This window comes from Convolutriloba macropyga, chromosome 4, assembly GCF_964194025.1.
Source record: "Convolutriloba macropyga chromosome 4, txConMacr16.3, whole genome shotgun sequence".
Taxonomy (NCBI): Eukaryota; Metazoa; Xenacoelomorpha; order Acoela; family Convolutidae; genus Convolutriloba; species Convolutriloba macropyga.
In genome coordinates, this window is record NC_134471.1 from 48,991,869 (window position 1) to 49,014,694 (window position 22,826).

The 22,826-nt window shown below is 35.9% G+C and overlaps 1 protein-coding gene across 2 annotated transcripts in view; it reads right to left on the reverse strand.

Moving 5' to 3' along the window:
- The window catches only part of LOC142337719 (uncharacterized), a 154,786-nt gene that overhangs the window by 57,155 nt on the left and 74,805 nt on the right, over positions 1 to 22,826 (reverse strand). For both annotated transcript variants that reach the window (XM_075387179.1, XM_075387178.1), the window contains 10 exons: positions 20,844 to 20,976; positions 20,372 to 20,527; positions 14,664 to 14,921; positions 14,097 to 14,269; positions 13,538 to 13,722; positions 12,145 to 13,056; positions 11,486 to 11,598; positions 6,850 to 7,226; positions 5,857 to 6,436; positions 5,161 to 5,382 (listed from right to left, as the gene is read on the reverse strand). In XM_075387179.1, coding sequence (XP_075243294.1) covers positions 5,161 to 5,382; positions 5,857 to 6,436; positions 6,850 to 7,226; positions 11,486 to 11,598; positions 12,145 to 13,056; positions 13,538 to 13,722; positions 14,097 to 14,269; positions 14,664 to 14,921; positions 20,372 to 20,527; positions 20,844 to 20,976 — 3,109 coding nt within the window. The remainder of the gene's footprint in view (positions 1 to 5,160; positions 5,383 to 5,856; positions 6,437 to 6,849; positions 7,227 to 11,485; positions 11,599 to 12,144; positions 13,057 to 13,537; positions 13,723 to 14,096; positions 14,270 to 14,663; positions 14,922 to 20,371; positions 20,528 to 20,843; positions 20,977 to 22,826) is intronic.

Below are 22,826 nucleotides of genomic sequence, written 5' to 3' on the forward strand. Positions count from 1 at the left end.
ATCTCAAATTTGATTAAATTTTGATTAATATTAATATTTTAATTAATATTAACAGCAATTTTGTATAACTTATTGCTGTTTCTATTAGCTGCTCTTAAATAACCTTCAATTAGAGTGGTATACACTCACTTGAACATATCTCTTTGAATTAAAGTAAAAGAAAGCCAGTTTCAGAGTGAGGAAGTCATTTTTGAGAGTGAGGTAAGTCACGTGTGAACAAAAACTTAATACGCAAATCAACAAAAATCACACCACTCTCACTCCACTAAGAGTAAAAAATGCCGTCACGCGCGCAATTGCATGAACGAATGAATAAAAAGCAGTCTTGAAGTGGTTGTGAAGTCATATGGTCGTAACAAATATATTGACGCCGACAAAAAAACATAGCAGGACAAGTTCTGACGTACAACTCAAAGAATTTTTATTGACCAAATAAAAAACTAGACCTAGATTAAACTTTGAGTGAATTGAGAAAACCATTTCTAAAAAATTAGATAAAAAACAGAAAACAAATGTCAAAAATGCCGCATGTGAACAAAAAACCACTAGAGAAAAATGGAAATTTGGTTTAAACAAAAACTAGGCCTAGAATGAATTATGAATCGATTGGGAAAACAATTTAAAGAAAAATGATCCAAAAAATAGAAAAAAAACAGTGAAGATGAAAGTGAAACTGCCACATGTGAACAAAAAACCACTAGCGAGAAAACGCATTTTTGGTCAAACTCCGTTTTCTCACTCTAATTTAGAATTAAAGCGAAATAATTTCACGCCGCAAAACCACTCTCGCTTTTTCAGTGCACTTCCTGTTTTGACGTGAATAAAATCACTACTCCAATTTATTTTCAAAAATCATGAAAACGTGTGAACAGATCTTAAAAAAACATAGCCGGAATAATTCCGGAATCGGCTCGAAGTGGGAATCCACTTAAACGCCATCTAACTACTCATCAGACAAAACGTGCCTCCACTAATTTAGGATTATCTTGAAGCAAAACCGTAAAACAAAAAAGTAAAAACAAGAAAATCAAATCTGTTAAATTTGATTAAAGGTATTTGTCAAAAATTGAGATTCCGACATAACTATCTCTACCAAAATTATTTCGTCAAAACTACTAGTACCTACTAAAATCAGTTATAAAAACTTTTTGCAAATACTTCAAGTCAAATCTTGAAAAATTAAGCTCTTACAAACAACTTGGACAAAAAAACTGGAAAAAGTTAATAAAATTTTTTTGATATTACAAAAGCACATATATCCAAAGAAATATTCTTTTCGGCCAATAGGGTATCCAGATGCTTGCAAAACAATGGACAAGTCAGAAGAGTCAAAAAAACTTGTCTAAAAACGGAAAAAAACGAAAAACTGCAAAAAAAAATTAAGAAAAATAGTTTCAATATTCGTCAATTTTTGTCATATTTCTCAGCAAAAAAAATGCCTCATATCCACAAAACTGTAACCACTTGTTATCTAAAAGTTGTTCAATTCATAGGGGTCTTTTCAATGCCCATTTGAGGCAGTTACACAAAACAATTGTCAAAAAATCGCAAAAAATAGCAAAATACATGAAAAACCTCCGAATTAGCATCAAACTCATATGAATTTTTAATAACCGTCAAATCACTACCAAAACCAGCCTAAAATTAAAAGAAAATCATAACAAAACATCTTAACCAAACAAAATGAAAAACTGCTTTAAAATGCCGCACGTGAACAAAAAATTTCGCTCGCTTACAGAAATTTTTTTCACACCTCAATTTCTCGCTCTCTAGAAAACATATATGTAAAAAACCACTCTCTTTTCGCTGTCCTCTTCATTTTGTTCGGCAACACAATCACTACAAACTTCTTCACGCGTTCCATTGCCTGCTTCAAAATTCATTCCAAAAAGATTGATTAAAAAAAGGACTTCTCCAATGCTCCTCTTCGAGTCGTAAAAAAAGACAGCGCCCCAATACAATTCTTTGAATTGTAAAAAACCGAATGAATGCCAATAATAGCCTCAGCTATCACTTCGCGGCTATTAAAAAGTCGAACCTTTTCAAAGCATTTCAATTAATTCGTTTTCATTAATTCGTTTTCGAAATACCTTTTTGTATAGCTTTTATGATGTGTCTTATTGAGTTTTGCAACTAAACTGGCTAAGTATGGTAAAAAAAGGCTAAACAAAACTGCCACATGTGAACAAAAAACCACCAGCGAGAAAACGAATTTTTGTTCAACCTCCGTTTTCTCACTCTACTTTAGAATCAAAGCGAAATATTTTCACACCGCAAAACCACTCTCGCTTTTTCAGTGCACTTCCTGTTTCGGCGTGAATAAAATCACTACTCCAATTTATTTTCAAAAATCATGAAAACGTGTGAACAGATCTTAAAAAAACATAGCCGGAATAATTCCGGAATCGGCTCGAAGTGGGAATCCACTTAAACGCCATCTAACTACTCATCAGACAAAACGTGCCTCCACTAATTTAGGATTATCTTGAAGCAAAACCATAAAACAAAAAAGTAAAAACAAGAAAATCAAATCTGTTAAAATTTGATTAAAAGTATTTGTAATAAATTGAGATCCCGACATAACTATCTCTATCAAAATTAATTCATCAAAACAACTAGAACCTACTAAAACCACTTATAAAAACTTTTTGCAAATACTTGAAGCCAAATATTGAAAAAAAACAGCTCTTACAAACAACTTGGTTTAAAAAACTGGAAAAAGTTTATAAATTTTTTTTGGTATCACAAAAGCACATTTATCCAAAGAAATACTCTTTTCGGACAATAGGGTATCCAGATGCTTGCAAAACAAGGGACAAGTCATAATAGGCAAAAAAAACTTGTCTAAAAACGGAATAAACGAATAACTGCAAAAAATTAAGAGTTTCAATTTTTGTCAATTTTTGTCATATTTCTCAGCAAAAAAGCCTCATATCCACAGAACTGTAACCACTTCTTATCAAAAAGTTGCTCAATTCATAGGGGTCTTTTCAATGCCCATTTGAGGCAGTTACACAAAACAGTAGTAAAAAAATCGCAAAAATTACACCAAAAATCAGCAAAATACATGAAAAACCCTCAGAATTAGCATCAAACTCATATGAATTTTTAGTAACCTTCAAACCACTACCAAAACCAGCCTATAATTAAAAGAAAACCATAACAAAACCTCTTCACCAAACAAAATAAAAAACTGCTTTAAAATGCCGCATGTGAACAAAAAATTTCGCTCGCTTACAAAAATTTTTTTTCACACCTCAATTTCTCGCTCTCTAGAAAACATATATGAAAAAAACACTCTCTTTTCGCTGTACTCTTCATTTTGTTCAGCAACACAATCACTACAAACTTCTTCACGCGTTCCACTGGCTATGTTTGGTAAAAAATGGCTAAAGCAAACTGCCACATGTGAACAAAAAACCAGCAGCGAGAAAACGAATTTTTGTTCAAACTCCGTTTTTTCACTCTACTTTAGAATTAAAGCGAAATAATTTCACGCCGCAAAACAACTCTCGCTTTTTCAGTGCACTTCCTGTTTCGGCGTGAATAAAATCACTACTCCAATTTATTTTCAAAAATCATGAAAACGTGTGAACAGATCTTAAAAAACCATAGCCGGAATAATTCCGGAATCGGCTCGAAGTGGGAATCCACTTAAACGCCATCTAACTATTCATCAGACAAAACGTGCCTCCACTAATTTATGATTATCTTGAAGCAAAACCATAAAACAAAAAAGTAAAAACAAGAAAATCAAATCTGCTAAAATTTTATTAAAAGTATTTGTCATAAATTGAGATCCCGACATAACTATCTCTACCAAAATTATTTCATCAAAACAACTAGTACCTACTAAAATCACTTATAAAAACTTTTTGCAAATACTTGGAGCCGAATCTTGAATAAATAAGCTCTCACAAACAACTTGGTTTAAAAAACTGGAAAAAGCTAATAAATTTTTTTTGATATCACAAAAGCACATATATCCAAAAAAAATGTTCTTTTCGGCCAATAGGGTATCCAGATGCTTGCAAAACAATGGACAAGTCAGAATAGTCAAAAAAACTTGTCTAAAAAAACGAAAAACTGCAAAAAAAAAATTAAGAAAAATAGTTTCAATATTCGTCAATTTTTGTCATATTTCTCAGCAAAAAAAAATGCCTCATATCCACAAAACTGTAACCACTTGTTATCTAAAAGTTGTTCAATTCATAGGGGTCTTTTCAATGCCCATTTGAGGCAGTTACACAAAACAATTGTCAAAAAATCGCAAAAATTAGCCCAAAAATCAGCAAAATACATGAAAAACCTCCGAATTAGCATCAAACTCATATGAATTTTTAATAACCGTCAAATCACTACCAAAACCAGCCTAAAATTAAAAGAAAATCATAACAAAACATCTTAACCAAACAAAATGAAAAACTGCTTTAAAATGCCGCACGTGAACAAAAAATTTCGCTCGCTTACAGAAATTTTTTTCACACCTCAATTTCTCGCTCTCTAGAAAACATATATGTAAAAAACCACTCTCTTTTCGCTGTCCTCTTCATTTTGTTCGGCAACACAATCACTACAAACTTCTTCACGCGTTCCATTGCCTGCTTCAAAATTCATTCCAAAAAGATTGATTAAAAAAAGGACTTCTCCAATACTCCTCTTCGAGTCAGAGGACAGCGCCCCAATACAAGACAGCGCCCCAATACAATTCTTTGAATTGTAAAAAACCGAATGAATGCCAATAATAGCCTCAGCTATCACTTCGCGGCTATTAAAAAGTCGAACCTTTTCAAAGCATTTCAATTAATTCGTTTTCATTTGAAATGCATTTTTGTATAGATTTTTTGATGTGTCTTAAAGAGTTTTGCAACTAAACTGGCCATGTTTGGTTAAAATGCTAAAACCAAAGTTTGACTTCAATTTTTCGTCTCCCGGGTCGAGGATTTTATCCAGAAAAAAAAACCAGGCTTGAGAATTTCGCACTCTTCGCTCTCCACTTAATAAGGATGGAAGATGTTTTCATCTGAGAGTCTAAATTTTAGATTAAGGGTGCGTATTGCTAAAGTATACATTATAATGAGTTTTTCCAGAAAAATAGCGCTGTATTGATAAAACTTCACTTGCGATATGTTGAGCACATAATTATGACTGATTAATTACCATCCGTCCCTGCATCTACATTGCCCTGTCTCCCTATCACAGCCATAACTGTTGCCCCAATCACAGTCACAAGACAGACAATACTCCCCAAATGCCCTTTCATTGCATTCATTCTCACAGTGATTACCCGCGAAGCCAACGTGACAGTGGCATTCACCAGTTTGGAAGTCACATCGACCACCATTTTGACACTTGCACGTGTAGCTGCATTGAGGTCCCCATCTAAATAATTAATGTTCAAAACTCGCTTCACGAGTAGGCAGTTAGTTCACTGCTACTTCAGCTCATAAAGGAGAATTCAAGCAGAATCCCAACAAAGAATTTCACTTATGATAGATAGAAAACAGCAAAGAAATACTTCGTTTCTCAAAACCCATAATTTGAGGTTTTTCTACAAAATTCCTCTACAATCCAATCACTTTTAAATAACTATTTTTCTAAAAACAGAAAAAGCCAAAAAAAGAAAAGTCTTATTTATAATTACAATTAATTTACACTTGAGCAAAGCAGAATTGCAATGATACGTATAAGATTTTGAATAAAACCGATAACTGTTATTCCTTCGTGATAGTTATTTAATTTCTATCATAAGATATTTCACTGAATCGAGTAGTAGCACTTTATGACAAGTAGAGCAGTGTTGCATTAAACAGCATTTCTAATGAGAAATGAGAATTGAAACAGTACATTTGTTACCTATCACTATCACAAGATGTGTCACACCGGTCGCCAATCCAACCATCATTACAGTGACACTTTCCACTAACAGGGTCACAAGATTGTGCGTTTTCACAGTCACAGATTGAACCACAGTCCTGTCCAAATCTCATTCCGTGACAATTTCTATCACAGCATTCACCCTCTTTCCCTATTGGACAATCACAGAAACCTATCCGACTGTCGCAGGTTCCACTTTCACAACAGCATTCGTTGTCGCAGTTCGGACCCCAGAAACCTGGAAGACAATCTGATTCGCAGCATGGTCCGTATTTTCCAGGCTCGCAATGACAAAATCCAGTCGCGGGATCACAGTCTTCACAACAGCAATCCTTGTCGCAGTTTTTACCGTACGTTCCTCGTGGACATGTTGAATGACATCGATCCCCGTAGAGTCCTGGAGCGCAGTCACAGCTTCCAGTAACAGAGTCGCAGGTGGTCAGGGTGTCGACGATGTTGCCACAGTCACAGTGGTTTTGACAGTCCTGACCAAAGGTTCCAAGAGGACAAGCGGAGTCGCAGGTCATGTTGTACCACCCAGGATCACAGCTGCAGTAGCCTAAATGTATAAAAGATTCCTCACTTTTGATTATTAATAACATCATAAGCGTCGTAGACCGCTTTTTGGACATACAATGCAGTTCAAATTTACATAATCGATAACATTACTGTTTTAATTAATAATAGGCTGATTATATGTTGATAATTGAGATCACAAAGTTTTATTCAAAGTCCAAAAATCCTCTGCCAATGTACCCAACAGCTGTCAAGATCCGAGTAACAATTGGACATTTGTTGAAGGAACTGATGCTGTTGTAAACTTTTATCAGTACTTTTAATCAGTTCATAGCAAAATATTTTGCTCTTTGGGTACAGTAATTTCTCATTCCTGTAAGCGATCAATGTTAAAATTTTCTGAAGTGCAGCAGTTGTTCCCAGGAAAGACACTTTATACCAAGTGTGAAATTTTACCTGTTATGTGATTGCACAGGTCACCGTTATGGCATGCACACTTTGAAGCACATTCGAATCCCCAAGTCCCCTGTTCGCAAGGCCTCTCGCAACTTTCCCCTGTGAACCCTTTCTTACAGTTACATTTCCCCGTTTTCTTGTCACACATACAAGACTCTTCTGTGTTCGACGCCACGCAGTTGCACGTTGCCATGCAATTTGAGCCATATTTGCCGTTTTCGCAGGGAAGTTCACAGCAGTCGCCGTGGTGACCAGGAGGGCAGAGACAGGATCCGTCGTAAGGATTGCAAAATGACTCATCCGGGCAACAGCAAGTGTTGTTGCAATTTGGACCCCACATAAAAGTGGGACAGTACAGGGCACAGAAATCACCAAACCTGTAATCATACTTCAATGTCAAAAAATGTCAGCTACAACAGCAAGGCTGTACAAACATAACCGACTAACGTCGGGAAAATTGCTCTCAAACGACCGGCAAGTGGTTGGCTTCGTCAGTAGCTAGCCACGGTTTAGTGAGGCTAGCTTTAGCTTAAATTAAGGGCATGAGATGAGCGCAGGTGGGAGCACCGGGGTCTGATGGGGGGCAACACTGAGGGGGGGGGGGAGCGGCGGAAGGGCGAGCGCAGCGGGTGAGCATTGCAGCGGGGGTGCAAAAAGTGGATTGGGAAACTGATGTGGGGGCGGTGGGTGGGGGGTGTGGGCTCAATTTCTAAGAACCGCCGTTCACAGTATCCCCGTTCCAAAGTTGAAATAGTTTCACTGTCTCATAAATATCCATAAACTTGCCAGAATAATTTTCCAAAGTGGTGCCGGAAAAAATTCAAAAAAGATTATAACATTTAAAAAATCTTTTAAAAAATTGCTTTAATTTGTGATATTAAAATCCTGAAAAACAATCCATTACACCTAAAGACAATGCAGTAACACATTATCAAACCCAAGAAGAGGTTCCGTGGCTCTTGAAAAAAATTGCAAATTTTATTTAAAAAACTGCTGAAATTTGAGATATTAAAAAGTTGAAAATTAATCCATGGCAAACAAAAAATTTCCAGTAACTTATTGTCAGACCCTAACAAAAGTTTTTTGATCCCTGAGGCAAAAAAAACCTGAATAATGACTGTAAATGTCAAAACATAGCCGCCAGATTGCCGGAAAATAGCCACGAGAGACGCTTTTGGCCTACCATGAATTGAACCAACTAACGAAATAAGATTGACAGATCGACCACCAGCTTTTTAATAAACCACTAGACACCATTTTTATGAGACACAATTGATATACAAGGAGAAAGCCCTAATGGAGCTTTTTCAAAAATAATATTCGATATTAAAACTCAAGACTCTATTAATAAGGAATTAGGGCATATAAGTTTGGAACTACTTAGATGCAAACTGTTTAATTAGTAAATTTAAATCTCCATAGGTGAGTTCAGAAGTCATTTTTTGAGTGAGGTAAGTCACGCAATTGACCTAAAAGCAGTAATGACTTCACGAACACAAATTTTAACTGCAAAGCAGTAGAAGTCACTGAAGTCATTGAAAAAGTCAGGGCAAAACGAAACAAAAATCTGTTAGACGAAGTAAAAAAATGGGAGCGCAATAAAAGCCGCCTGGGATTTTGCCCAAAAAATGACAAAATCCGTTATATTAAAATCTTGAACGACATTCCATTACCATTAGAAACCATACAGTAACTTATTGTTAAACCCTAGACGAGGTTTCTTGGTTTTTGACGCTGAAAAACCTAAAGAAAACGACAAAAAGTTTCAAAAAATTTGACAAAATTGCAAGTTTTTTTTTAAAAAAGCTAAAATTTGTGATATTAAAAAATTGAAACTATTGCATGGCCAATAAAATTCCCCAAAGGGGGTTTTCTGGCCCCTGGGTCTGGAAAAACCTAAATAAGGAAAAATAAATGTCAAAAGATTTTAAAAAACTGCAATTGTTGTAAAAAAAGATAAAATTTGCAATGAAACCATTCAATTACCACTAGAAACTATGCAGTAGCCTATTAATAAACCCTAGAGGAGGTTATGTGACAACGAGGGCTGATAAAACTCGAAAAAATGTCAAAAATTTTCAAAAGGCTTGAAAAAATTGTTCCAATTAGTACAAATTGCGTGTTTTTAGCGAGCGGCTGTTCGTCAGTAGTTACACAACGGGGGAAGGGGGGTGCACCGGGGGCCGATGGGGGGCAACAGAGGGGTGCGGGTCACAGCACGCTAGGGGTGGGGGCAATAGTGGGGGATCAACAGCGGAGGGGTCATCAACTTCTAAGAACCGCCCTTCACACCAGAAGTATAAGTCTCGAAAACAGTTTGGGCTGAAACAGAACTGAAAGGCTCTAAGAGCACTTAATGCCCACTGGACGTTACTTGTTTATCCCGTTTTTGAGGGCGACAAGTCAAAGGCGTCAGACGAAAAATCGGTCAAGCGAAAAATTGCATAAAAAAGACCGACAGGACTAACATAATTGCTACAAACGTCGTTTAAGAGCAATTAATCACTTTTAACTTTGTGCTTCAAGTTACTGAAGTTTCTACATGTTCACTCACAATATTGATGTCGGAGAGACAATATTGCAGCGCTTTAACGCGACTTTCTTTATAACAACAACTGTTTGTGCTTTGTACAGTCGAGCTTCGAACTGCAGAAACATTATATAATGAGTGTCTGAAGCACGGCTTATTTCCACAGTGCCTAAAAATAGCCAAAATTGTGCCTTTTTTCAAAAGCGGTTATCGCAGCGAACCCACAAACTGCAGACCAATCTCACTTCTTCCAGCAATTGGCAAACAGTTGGTAAAATTATTATATAAAAGAATTTATACGTTTTTGAGCAAAAACAACACATTTTCAAAAAATCAGTTTGGTTTTCGAAACAATTTAAGTACTGTTGACGCCATAGCTTCATTAACTGAAGAAAACAGAGCAAACTGGTATAAATCAAAAAACTTAACTAAATGAACTTTTATTGATATAAAAAAAAGCTTTTGTTATAGTGAACCATGAGCTACTGCTGAAAAAATGTGAACACTACGGCCTCCGAGGAACGGTACTGAAAATGCTTGAATCCTATCTGAAAGACCGACTCCAACATATTAAAATAGGAAATTTTGAATCTGAAAAGAAAAGCGTGAAATGTGGAGTCCCACAAGGATCAATTCTCGGTCCCCGGCTTTTCATTATCTACCTAAACGACGTTCCAACTCTTCAGTCAAAACAAAGCCAAACTATACTTTATACTGATAATACAGTTGTTTCTAATTAAGGTAGTATTGAGACTGTAGGAAAAAAAGACGACGCTGCACTAGCCGCAGTTGCGAGCTGGTTTTATAAAAACAAATTGTCAATTAACACAGCAAAAACAAAACACATGGTGTTTGGAAAAGGACGCAAATTAAACCAGCACAGAACGACAATTGATCGAGCAGAAATTGAACAAACCAGCTCTTTTAGGTATCTAGGATTAATATTAGACGACCAGTTGAAATTAAAAGATCATATTAACTACGTCAAAGAGAAGCTTTTAAAATGTTTTTCCCTTTTTTTTACCTATTATGCCTTATTGTTTACAAGAACAGAGCTTCTAAGAATTGTTAAAATATATTTCAAACCAAAAATACAATAAGGAATTTCGATCTACGGATCTACTAATGAAAGTTTTTTAAAACCAATTAACATGTTATTTAAAATAATTTTAAAAATAATTTTCTGGAAACGTAAGTACGAGCCAATCGAGCAAATACGAGTCCAAAATTTGATAATCAACGCCTCAGAGTTACATGCTTTTAAAACATTCAAAACACTAGTAAAACTAATAAAAAAGCAAACGCTAAGTGAAGTTTTATCAACCATAATAGCGGACTCGGACCTTAATGAGATCATGAAAAAGAGAAATCGTGGACTGTATGTAAAAATTATCAGACAAAGATTCCACAGTAATTCAATGAAATGTAGAGTTCTTGGGATGCTAAAATGTCATTGAATTATAACAACTATTTTATTGAAGATGTTAGAACAATGAAAGAAGCAAACATAAAATAATTTTGCCATACATCTTTGAATCTTTTTATAATTGGTAACCAGGACTTGCTAGACAGACTCTTTCATGCTCATTAGAGCAAAATTTTTGATTGCTACATACGAAGTTTCTTCAATAGTTAACCTCTACTAGATAGAATAGCTTTTCATTTAAACATTTTTTTTTCATTATTTCAACTAAAATTGCACAGCTCTTCCGTGAGGCGCCTGAAAACAAACCAGATAGGTTTACCTTGTAGTGTCGCAAATTGTAATCGATTGTATTTGTACAATGTATGTATCTTCTTGCTACCATTTTGTGATAACGGCACTACGAACAATTTATTATTATTATTTATTATAGGGTACAATATCTCAAGAGCCGGATGTAGCACTTCAAAGTTTAAACATTTTAAACTTCAACATTATTGGTTAATTGGAATATGGCTTCATTTCTCGTTCTGTCTATACATTCCTCTGCAGTTGTGTGGAAACTTATATTCTATATGCCTGCTTAGGGAAATAAAATTTTTATTACCTTCAGAATCTGAAAAGGTACGTTTTGTTCCAAACCCCTTGAAATACAGTCAGTTGGGTATGTATATGTAACTGACCTGCCAGGCGGACATTGACAGGTACCATCAACGGGGTCACAGGGTACTCCAGGTCCACAGTTGCACACTTGCAGGCAATGATAGCCATAGCGACCACTGTCACGACAACTAACCTACAGAACCATCAAGTTGCTAGTTTCCCTCAGATTCTTTCTCAAAATAACAAATTTTTGTGAAATTTTTAGCTGTAATAATATGCCTCGGTCATAGATGCTAGTTCTACCTTTTAGGCTCTACAAACCATTATCATATCAAAAATACTTATTAGTTTGCTCGCACAGGTTTATGAAAGCAAAAATTTTGTTCATGAGTTTTTGAAAAGGAAACAGGTTGTCGCGTTCTAGGATACAAGAGCTTCATGATCATAAACAATGAGAGCTGCCAACATTGGTCTTCAAAAATTTTCCCTTTATATCTATGAGCCATACGTACTCATGCACTGAGATTAGAAATTACATTATACAATTAGAAAGCATAAACTGACCAATGACTGAGTTTTCATAATAGCGTCCACTAATAGAAATGGAGTCTAATTAAGAAGACCAACAATTTATCTCAAAAGACATTCCATGTAATGTGCACTTCTGGTTATTTGCGAAACGACCCACACAATAGAGTCTTCAACTTCAAAACGCTTGAAAAATTTACCCAACGCGTACCTCGCAGCGATCACCTGTCCATCCCGCTTCACACTGACATTGTCCAGTTGATCTGTGACACCCAGCTGAGTTCACTCCACAATTACACCTTCCAGAACACCCTGGACCATAAGTTCCAAAAGGACATTCTTCATCGCATCGAGCACCACTGTACCCTGGCAAACACTCGCACACACCAGTTTCATGGTGGTAGGAAACTGCGTTCTCACAACGCGACAATTCTCGACATTCAAACCCAAACTTTCCGTAATCACAGTCTAGATGACAACAATCACCCTGTTTACCTGGTGGACACACGCAATCACCCGTTTGTTTATCACATATTGCTCCATTTTGACAACAGCATTTGTTCATACAATTGGGTCCCCAGTAGCCTTCTTTACAGCTCTGCTGGCATTGGTTACCATGGAAACCAGCAGGGCAGAAACAGGTTCCGTCGAATCTATTGCAAAGTCCGATATCTCCACATGAGCAAACTTGTGAACAACTTTCACCCCATTTGTTTAAAGGGCAATGTTGATCACATTTTGGACCCGTCCAACCTGCTTGACAGTGACATTGAAGTGTAAACGGGTCGCACTTAGCTCCGTTATGACAATTGCACCTTTGCAAACATCCAACACCTCCAAAACCTTCCGGACATTCCAGATCACAGCACGGGGAGGTCATTCCAGCCGTGCAGTTCCCGTAACCGACAGAAGGATTGTAACTATCGTGGCAGAAGTCAAGCTCACAGTTTTCACCGTACATTCCAGGAGGGCATTTCTGGTCACACAAAACTCCGTGATATCCTGGGTCGCAATGACAATCGCCGGTTTTGGGGTCACAGATCGAATTTTCAGAACACTCACATTTTTGAAGGCATCCAGCGCCGAAGTGGTTGTTGGTGCAAGTGTATTGGCACATGCTACCCTGTAAACAGATTGCAATGTATGTGAATTTTTGCGTTTTCATTTTTGATTCTGAGAAAAGACAATTTTTTCACACGTCAAGATTTTCCTAAGTTCTCGCCAGAAAATTTTAATTCCTGGGAAAATTAGACTGTTTCCCTGCTAATTTGATGCCAGGAAGTAGCCAATTTCACCTGGAATAAGCGGCAATGGTAATATTTCTGATTTTCAAGCCAGTATTAAATGGAAAAAGTCACACTGTGGATCCATCTTCTTAACACTTTTTGTATTTTTCGGTTAAATATCTTAAGCATCAACTTCATATTCCCCTGAGTTCTTTTTTTCGCATTCATCAGTCCGAAAGAGAAGTAGCTGTCAAATACTAATCGCAGAAAAAAAAAATTTTCTCTCGTCTAGGAGTTTGCCCTATGATCGGGTCCCAGTCCAGATCCACAGCCTATTTGGTGATTTCATCAACAAAAAATACATTGATTGCGACCAACCTGAAAACCGATGGGACATGAGCAAATGGCAGTTTTGGGGTCACACACTCCCCCGTTGAAGCAATGACAGGGCAGCTCGCAGTTGAGTCCGGCTCTACCCTCTGGACACGAGTGCTCACAGTCTGGCCCGTAGAACCCAGGCTCACACTTGCAGCAACCGTTCACGTGATGACACGTTGAGTTGCCTATACATTGGACAAGAAATAACTTGTGGGATAAACACTTTAACATTATGTATGACGTTAATATGGTATCAAATACTTGTCTTAAACGAGTGGACAGTAACGTACAATCTATTCAAATTAACTTATGCATAAAAAAGTACTTTCTATAAGTCTCTATAATTTCTATTCAAATTCTTAAAAGCACTGGTAAAATATAAATGAACTATTTGTCTGTTATTAGTTTTTCCAGTTTCATTTGGAAGTATTTCATTTTGAAGTATTTCATTTAAAGCCTTTCTTTAAGGACTTTTTTATTGTTTTCAGTTAATCAATTCGGAGAAAGCACTCCAGTTTTCACAGCAAAAATCGCCGACGGTTAAAACTAATCGTCATACCTCTGCACGTGCACTTGTGTTGACAGTGAGGTCCATAGTACCCTGGAGGGCAAATCAGTTCACAACGTATTCCCACGTGTCCAGGTGCGCAGTGACAGGTACCGTCTTCTGGCTCACAATCTCTACTGTTGCCAGGAATACACTTGCACTCATAAGCACAGTCTTTACCATATCTGTTGCACAGAAATGAAAAATGGTACATAAAGAGAGGACCAAAACTGTAAAATATAATTTTCCAAGAATAGTTAAAGAATTTGTTGAGGTCAATTTGCCATCATTGAGAAAAATAGACGTTTTTCCTTGTGATCAATACCTTCTTTTAGACCTACCTGGCTTGGAATCATTGGTACAAGTGGGCTTATATCTTTTACGCCCCCCCCCAGGCGCACATGTTATTTTTTTTACAATTAATCAATTGAGAGAAAGATGCGCGGTTTTCAACACGGCAAAACGCGTAAATACTTTGGATAATTTTTTTGGATAAGACCTCGGGAGCTATACCTACCGCTTAAGATTTTTTGCTAATGATCTTTTTGGTAAAATTAACACAGATTATCAAAATTTTACCTCAGCATATGACATTCCTGGTTGCATCTTTTGCCCCTGTAACCCTCATAACAGTCACAAACAGTTGAGTTATCCGGACTCTGTCCAATTCCAATCAACATTGAACCAGCTTCATGACACTCTCCATTCTCACAAGTGTTACAAGTAACAGGAGTGAATCTCTCGTCAATTTCACAGAACTGGCCAGAGTACCCAACGGGACAATGACACTGGCCATTCACTTTGTTGCATGTGCCTTGGTTCAAACAGTTAAGACACCTAGAACCACCAATGAATTCCAACCCGTGCCAGTCAACGAAATCTTTAAAATCCTCCATTTTCACTCAAGATTGGAGGCCGTTAGCCAAAAAATGGACAACGTTAGCTGGAGGGGGTTAAGATGGAAAAAAGGCGCACGGCTGGAATGAGAGAAATTTTTTCCAAATTAGTTCCTTAAAAAAAGATGCAAAAGTTGGCTACGAAGTGTGGCAATACTGTCATGGCACCTCATAAAAATGTGTCTGTGCCTTACACCAGTAAAAAATAGTTTTGCGCGGTGGACAGATCTCTTATTTTCGACCTTAAATTTTCAGTAATCGCAAATGGTTACGACAGAATACACGATTTCCTGATTCTCGCAAAGGTCGTTAATTGTTTCCTGGAAAAACATAGCCAGCAGATTGCCGGAAAATAGCCGCGATAGACGCGTGTGGCCTACCATGAATTGAAACAACTAAAAAAATAAGATTGACAGATCGACCACCAGCTTTTTAATAGACCACTAGACTGTCATTTTTATGAGACACAATTGCTCTACAAGGAGAAAACCCTAATGGAGCTTTTTTCAAAATTAATATTCGATATCAAAACTCAAGACTCTATTAATCAGGAATTAGGGCATATAAGTTTGGAACTACTTAGATGCAAACTATTGACTTTTAAATAGCAAATGTTCATTAATTTCAAATCTCCATAAGTGAGTTCAGAAGTCATTTTTTGAGTGAGGTAAGTTACGCAATTGACATAAAAGCAGAAATGACTTCACCAACACAAATTTTAACTGCAAAGCAGTAGAAGTCACTGAAGTCATTAAAAATGTCAATTCAAAGAAGTCAGGGTAAAACGAAACAAAAATGTGCTAGACGAAGTAAAAAAAAATAGGAGCGCAATAATAGCCGCCTGGAATTGCTGACTCGGCTATTAAAAACTGGAAAAAATTGCAAGTTTTGTCAAAAAATGATAAAATCCGTTATATTAAAATCTTGAAAGACATTTCATTACATCTAGAAACTATATAGTAACCTATTGTTAAAACCTAGAGGAGGTTTCTTGGCTTTTGAGGCTGAAAAACCTAAAAAAAACGACAAAAAGTTTCAAAAAATTTGAAAAAATTGCAAGTTTTATGAAAAAAAACTAAAATTTGAGATATTAAAAAATTGAAAATTATTCCATGGCCAATAAAGATTTGTCAGTTACTTAATATCAAACCCCAGAGGAGGGTTTTCTGGCCCCGGTGTCTGGAAAAACCTGAATAAGGAAAGAGAAATGTATAAAAAGGTATATTAATCAGGATTTAGGGCATTTAAGTTTGGAACTACTTAGATGCAAACAATTGACCTTTAATTAGCAAATGCTCATAAAAATTAAAGTTCCATAAAGGAGAGCTCAAAAGCCATTTTTTGAGTGAGGTAAGTCACGCAATTGACCTAAAAGCAGAAATGACTTCATAAACACAAACTTTAACTGCAAAGCTGTATAAGTCACTGAATTCATTGAAGAACACAATTCCAAGAAGTCGGGGTAATGCGAAACAAAAATCGGTCAGACGCAGTTAAAAAACATAGCAGGACAAGTCCTGACCTACAATTCAAAGAAATTTCATTGAAAATACAAAAAACAAGACCTAGAATGAACGATGGGTAAATTGAGAAAACCATTTCTAAGAAATCAGATCAAAAAATTAAAAAAACAGAAAAACAGAAAATGTCAAAATGCCACATGTGAAAAAAACCACTATCGAGAAAGGGAAATTTGGTTCACACAAAACTAGGCCTAGAATGGACTATGAACGGATTGGGAAAACCATTTAGAAAAAAAGCCGAACCAAAAAATCGAAAAAACAGTCAAAATCAAATGGAAATTGCCGCATGTGAACAAAAAACCACAGGCGAGACAGCCAATTTTTGTTCAAACACCGTTTTCTCAGTCTACTTTAAAAATAGAGCGAAAAATTTCACGCCGCAAAACCGCTTGCTTTTTCGCTCCACTTCCTGTTTCAATTCTTTGAATTGTAAAAAATTAGGAGCGCTAAAATAGCTGCCTGGACTTGCTGACGCGGCTATTTAATACTAAAAAAATGCCAAAAAACATCAGACTCTTCTCCTTAACAAGTTCTCCTGAACTTTTTATCCAAAAAGTTGTAACTGCTATTAATTTTGTTCTTGATGGACGAAATCACAACTCCAATTTGACCTTTAAATAGCAAATGTTCATTAATTTTAAATCTCCATAAGTGAGTTCAGAAGTCATTTTTTGAGTGAGGTAAGTTACGCAATTGACATAAAAGCAGAAATGACTTCACCAACACAAATTTTAACTGCAAAGCAGTAGAAGTCACTGAATTCATTGAAGAACACAATTCCAAGAAGTCGGGGTAATGCGAGACAAAAATTGGTCAGACGCACTTAAAAGACATAGCAGGACAAGTCCTGACCTACAATTCAAAGAAATTTCATTGAAAATACAAAAAACAAGACCAAGGATGAACGATGAGTAAATTGAGAAAACCATTTCTAAGAAATCAGATCAAAAAATTAAAAAAACAGAAAAACAGAAAATGTCAAAATGCTGCACGTGAAAAAAAATCCACTATCGAGAAAGGGAAATTTGGTTCACACAAAACTAGGCCTAGAATGGACTATGAAAGGATTGGGAAAACCATTTAGAAAAAAGCCGAACCAAAAAATCGAAAAAACAGTCAAAATCAAAGGGAAATTGCCGCATGTGAACAAAAAACCACAGGCGAGAAAGCCAATTTTTGTTCAAACACTGTTTTCTCACTCTACTTTAAAAATAGAGCGGAAATTTTCACGCCGCAAAACCGCTTGCTTTTTCGCTCCACTTCCTGTTTCAATTCTTTGAATTTTAAAAAATTAGGAGCGCTAAAATAGCTGCCTGGACTTGCTGACGCGGCTATTTAATACTAAAAAAATGCCAAAAAACATCAGTCTCTTCTCCTTAACAAGTTCTCCTGAACTTTTTATCCAAAAAGTTGTAACTGCTATTAATTTTGTTCTTGATGGACAAAATCACAACTCCAATTTGACCTTTAAATAGCAAATGTTCATTAATTTTAAATCTCCATAAGTGAGTTCAGAAGTCATTTTTTGAGTGAGGTAAGTTACGCAATTGACATAAAAGCAGAAATGACTTCACCAACACAAATTTTAACTGCAAAGCAGTAGAAGTCACTGAATTCATTGAAGAACACAATTCCAAGAAGTCGGGGTAATGCGAGACAAAATCAGAACTCCAATTTGACTTCAGAAATCATGAAAATGTGTGAACAGATCTTAAAAAAAACATAGCCGGAAAAATTCCGGAAACGACTCAAAGTGGAATTCCATTTAAACGCCATCCCACTACTCATCAAACAAAATGTGCCTCCACTAATTTACAATTATCTTGAAACAAAACCATAAGGTAAAAAAGTAAAAACAATAAAATCAAATCTGTTGAAGTATGATAAACAATCTGATCAAATTTTGTTTTAAACTGAGATCCCAAAACAACTATCTCTGCCACAATTACTTCATTAAAACATTTGGTTCATACTAAAACCTCTTATGTGAATTTCTTAAAAAAATACTTGAGGCCATATTATGAAAAAAGCTCTTAAAAACAACTTACACTAAAAAAACTGGGAGATGTTAATAAAATTCTTAATAAGACAAAAACAAATAAATCCAACGAAAAAACCTTCAACCAATAGGGCATCCAGGTGCTCGCAAAACAATAGGAAGTCATAATAGGCTGAAAATTTGTCTAAAAACGCAAAAAACGTATAACTGCAAAAAATTTAAGAAAAATAGTTTCAATTTTCGTCATTTTTTTGTCATATTTCTCAGCCAAAAAATGCCTCATATGCACAAAACTGTAACCAATTGTTATCTAAAAGTTGTTCAATTCATAGGTTCTTTTCAATTCCCGTTTGAGGCAATAAAATAAAACAGTCGTCAAAAAATCGCAAACATAGCTGGCAGATTGCCAGAAAATAGCTTCGTAGATCTGCAGTCTCAAAAAACGGACAAAAAATTCGTCTTTTCATTGAAGGCTGATATGTTATATTTTGATTAAAAATCTGTTTAAGTTTTTGCTGCCTCTATTAGCTGATCTCTAATAACTTTCATTTAGAGTGGCACACACCCATTTGACCTTATCTCTTTGAATTAAAGTAAATAAAAGTCAATTTCAAAGTGAGGAAGTCATTTTTGTGAGTGAGGTAAGTCAAGTGTGACCAAAAATTGAATCACGCTAATGAACAAAAAAAACTCGCTCCACTAAGAGCGAAAAATGACGTCACTCACGCATTTCAGTTGAAATTGCATGAACGAATGAACAAAAAGCAGATTGAAGTGGTTGTGACGTCATATGGTCGTAACAAAAATCGCGACGACGAAATAAAAAAAACCATAGCAAGACAAGTCGTGACGTACAATTCAAAGAATTTTCATTGAGTAAACAGAAAATTAGACCTAGAACGGACCATGAATGGATTGGGAAAACCATTTAGAAAAAAATCCTATCCAAAAAAATTGAATAAACAGTAACAGTCAAAGTGAGATTGCCCCATGTGAACAAAAAACCACTAGCAAGAAAGCGAATTTTTGTTCAAACACCGTTTTCTCACTCCACTTTAAATTTAGAGCGAAAAATTTCACGCCGCAAAACCACTCGCTTTTTCGCTCAACTTCCTGTTTCGGCGTGACCAAAATCACTACTCCAATTTGACTTCAAAAATCATCAAAATGTGTGAGCAGATCTTAAAAAAAAGACAGCGCTCCAATACAATTCAAATTCTTTGAATTGTAAAAAAAACAAGAGAAGGCCAATAATAGCCCCAGCTATCGCTGTGCGGCTATTAAAAATTAGCCCAAAAATCAGCAAAATACATGAAAAACCTGCGAATTAGCATCAAACGCATGTGAATTTTCAGTAACCTTCAAGCCACTACCAAAACCAGCCTAAAATTAACGAAAAATCATAACCAAACCTGTGAACCAAAAAAACTGCTTTAAAGTGCCGCACGTGAACAGAAAATTTCGCTCGCTTACAGATTTTGTTCCACACCTGAATTTCTCGCTCTCTAGAAAACAGCGATATGAACAAAAAAAAAACACTCTTTTTTTCGCTCCACTCTTCATTTTTTTCAGCATCAAAACCACTCCAAATTTTTTCACGTTTTTCATTTCCCGCTCCAAAATTGACTCCAATAAATTTGATTTAATAAAAGGACTTCTCCAATACTCCTCTCCGAGTCGTAAAAAGACAGCGCCCCAATACAATTCAAATTCTTTGCACTGACGCGGCTATTAATAAATCTCATTTTCTATGGGTTGTGTAAATTGGAGGTGGATGAGCAATCCTAATCTCCGGATATTTCTGATGGAAACTCAAATAACTTAAAAAAATAGATTAGGATCAGTGCTCTAGTTTAAAGTGTACCTCACCTGTTTTTACATTTGACGCCCCAAAAGCCATCTGGGCAAAGATCAGCACAAGTGGGTCCAGTATAACCAGGTCTGGTACAGTCACAGACCCCAGTGACAGGGTTGCAGAGATCTCCGTGTGAGCAGTCACAGAATTTGTCACAATGCTTGCCATATCTATTAAAGCAACAATATGTTGCTACATTTTTAAACAACTGAGCATAAATATTGTAGTCCTTAAAATTTGTGCCTATTATCGTAACATGACAAAGGATGATATAAAAAATGGGTAATCTTCACATGGCTATTTTCAAAAATGAGACCACAAATGAAATAATGAATCTTGAAAAATAGTCATGGGTTTAAGAATTGCGTGTACATCAGTTATCATCGTAGAGATTTTAACGGACATGAAGAGCGTGATACAATTTCTGTGAAAGAAGTCTAAAGTTGTCACATCAAATATTTGACTGAAAAATATGGAGTCACTGACCTCCCCTTTGGGCAGTCAGTTTCACAACTTAGTCCCATTCTGCCAGGGGGACAGTCACACGCTCCACTTTTAGGATCACATGGCACTCCATCGGGACAGTCACACTTCAAGGCACAGTCGACACCATAGAAACCTGATCAAAGGAAATGATATAAAACAATTTTATGATACTAGTGTGCCTGAAATCTGGAACGTTGTGAATTTTTTTTTTCGTTTCTTCAGTAGGGTTGTGGACAAGAAACAAAATAACAGCCGTCAAAGCCAACAATTAATATTCTCGATTGTTTCGTAATTTCCCTCCAAATCGCTGAAAAGTCTGTTCTTGCAATTATCGCAAAACCTAACGCCCGAGGCACCAAATTTTTCGGTATTGGAAAGATCTTTTGGAACCAAAGTTGTTGAGGTCGAAGTACAGAAATTAAAATATCAAAACTTTTTTGTTCAATCAGTGTAAAATGAGCTGCTCTATTATTGCCTTTTAAACTAATTATTATCTTTCGTACCTAAGTGCAGTATAGTGAGGTCAAACAGTGACTTTTTGGCCGTTTTTAGTGATTTTTGATAGTTTTATGTAGTTAAGGCAACTAGATCAACTTTAAGAACCAATTTTGTCATGTGTAGTCATAAGCTACTTGACAATGCTAACGCTTGCCCACTATGTTTCAAGTTTTTTTCCGTATGTGGGTGACCTTGAGAATAGAGCATATTTTTGACGTTTTTTAAAAACCCTGTAGCTCCACTATTAATGTGAAACATGATATCATTTTATTTTTATTTTAAACCTCATTGCATTCTGTAATGGGCAACAAAAGGGATTAATATGAATGAATCAGTCCTCCCTGTGCAGTAAACTTCGATTCTTTGCTAAAAAATGCAAAATATTTAATTTTATTGACTTTCCAGGTCAATTTTCAGTGGGAAGATGAAGTCCCAAAAAATGGAAAACTTTTTAAACTGCCTTTCAGCTAGTTAAGCTAATTACTATTTTCACTTTATAAAGACGTTTATTTTTGCGCCATTTTTCGGCTATGTTCCGATTTTGACATAATAACTAATAAGTTTCATTGAGCATATCGTTTTTATTTAGTTACTTTTTTGTTTATATGGACTCATTAGGTGTTTGAATGTCATATACTTTAAGGTCAAGTTCTAATGAGCAGTTTCCGGTCTTTGCAATTTCGTAGAGCAAATTAAAAATCCTAAAGGTCCCAATTTTAGGTGTTTTTATAAAGTTTATGATACTCCCTGATACAGTTTATCTCTGTTTACAATTTTCAATGTCCTTGTTTAAATTTCAAATTACTCGGGGATATTTTGTCCCTCAATTCCGTCCTATTCAGTCCTTTTGAACCCAATACTTATAGTTATGAATAAGTCAAAACGAATATTTACTTGATTATCTAATGTAAATACTAAAGTTCGATTGAGTGTTACAAAATTACAGCTAAAAACAGTTGAGTACAATTAACTCATTTGTTGAGTATTCATCATCACTTCAAAGATTTTTGTGCTTTGGATAAATCAGTTGAATTTCCAAAGAAAGTTGAGAGTTCGAGACCATTGAAAAAAACACTGTGAACCAGCGGCGTAACGTTTTACTGAATCCGTAGTCAGTTAACAACCGTACCAAATTTTTTTGAAGTAAAACAATAGGGGGTCCCCGGACTCAACAATACAACATGAAAAGCAAAAATTAGTTAGAAGGAAGTAATGTGAAATAGTTCTTCAACAGGGCTTGTTTTCTCAGAAAAAGTACCAAAAATGAAGCTGACAGATTTCGTCAAAATGTTAAGAACACGTCGTAGTGTTTTGTCGTCTGACAGAAACCTTTTGAGAAACTGCCGACTTCACAATTGTGTATTTGATTGAAATTTTACACAACATAGCCGGCAGATTGACGAATTAATTGCAAAAAGATTTACATGCTGTAACTATTGACATCTATAAAGGAATACCGAACTAAACAGGTGTTTCCGATGCACA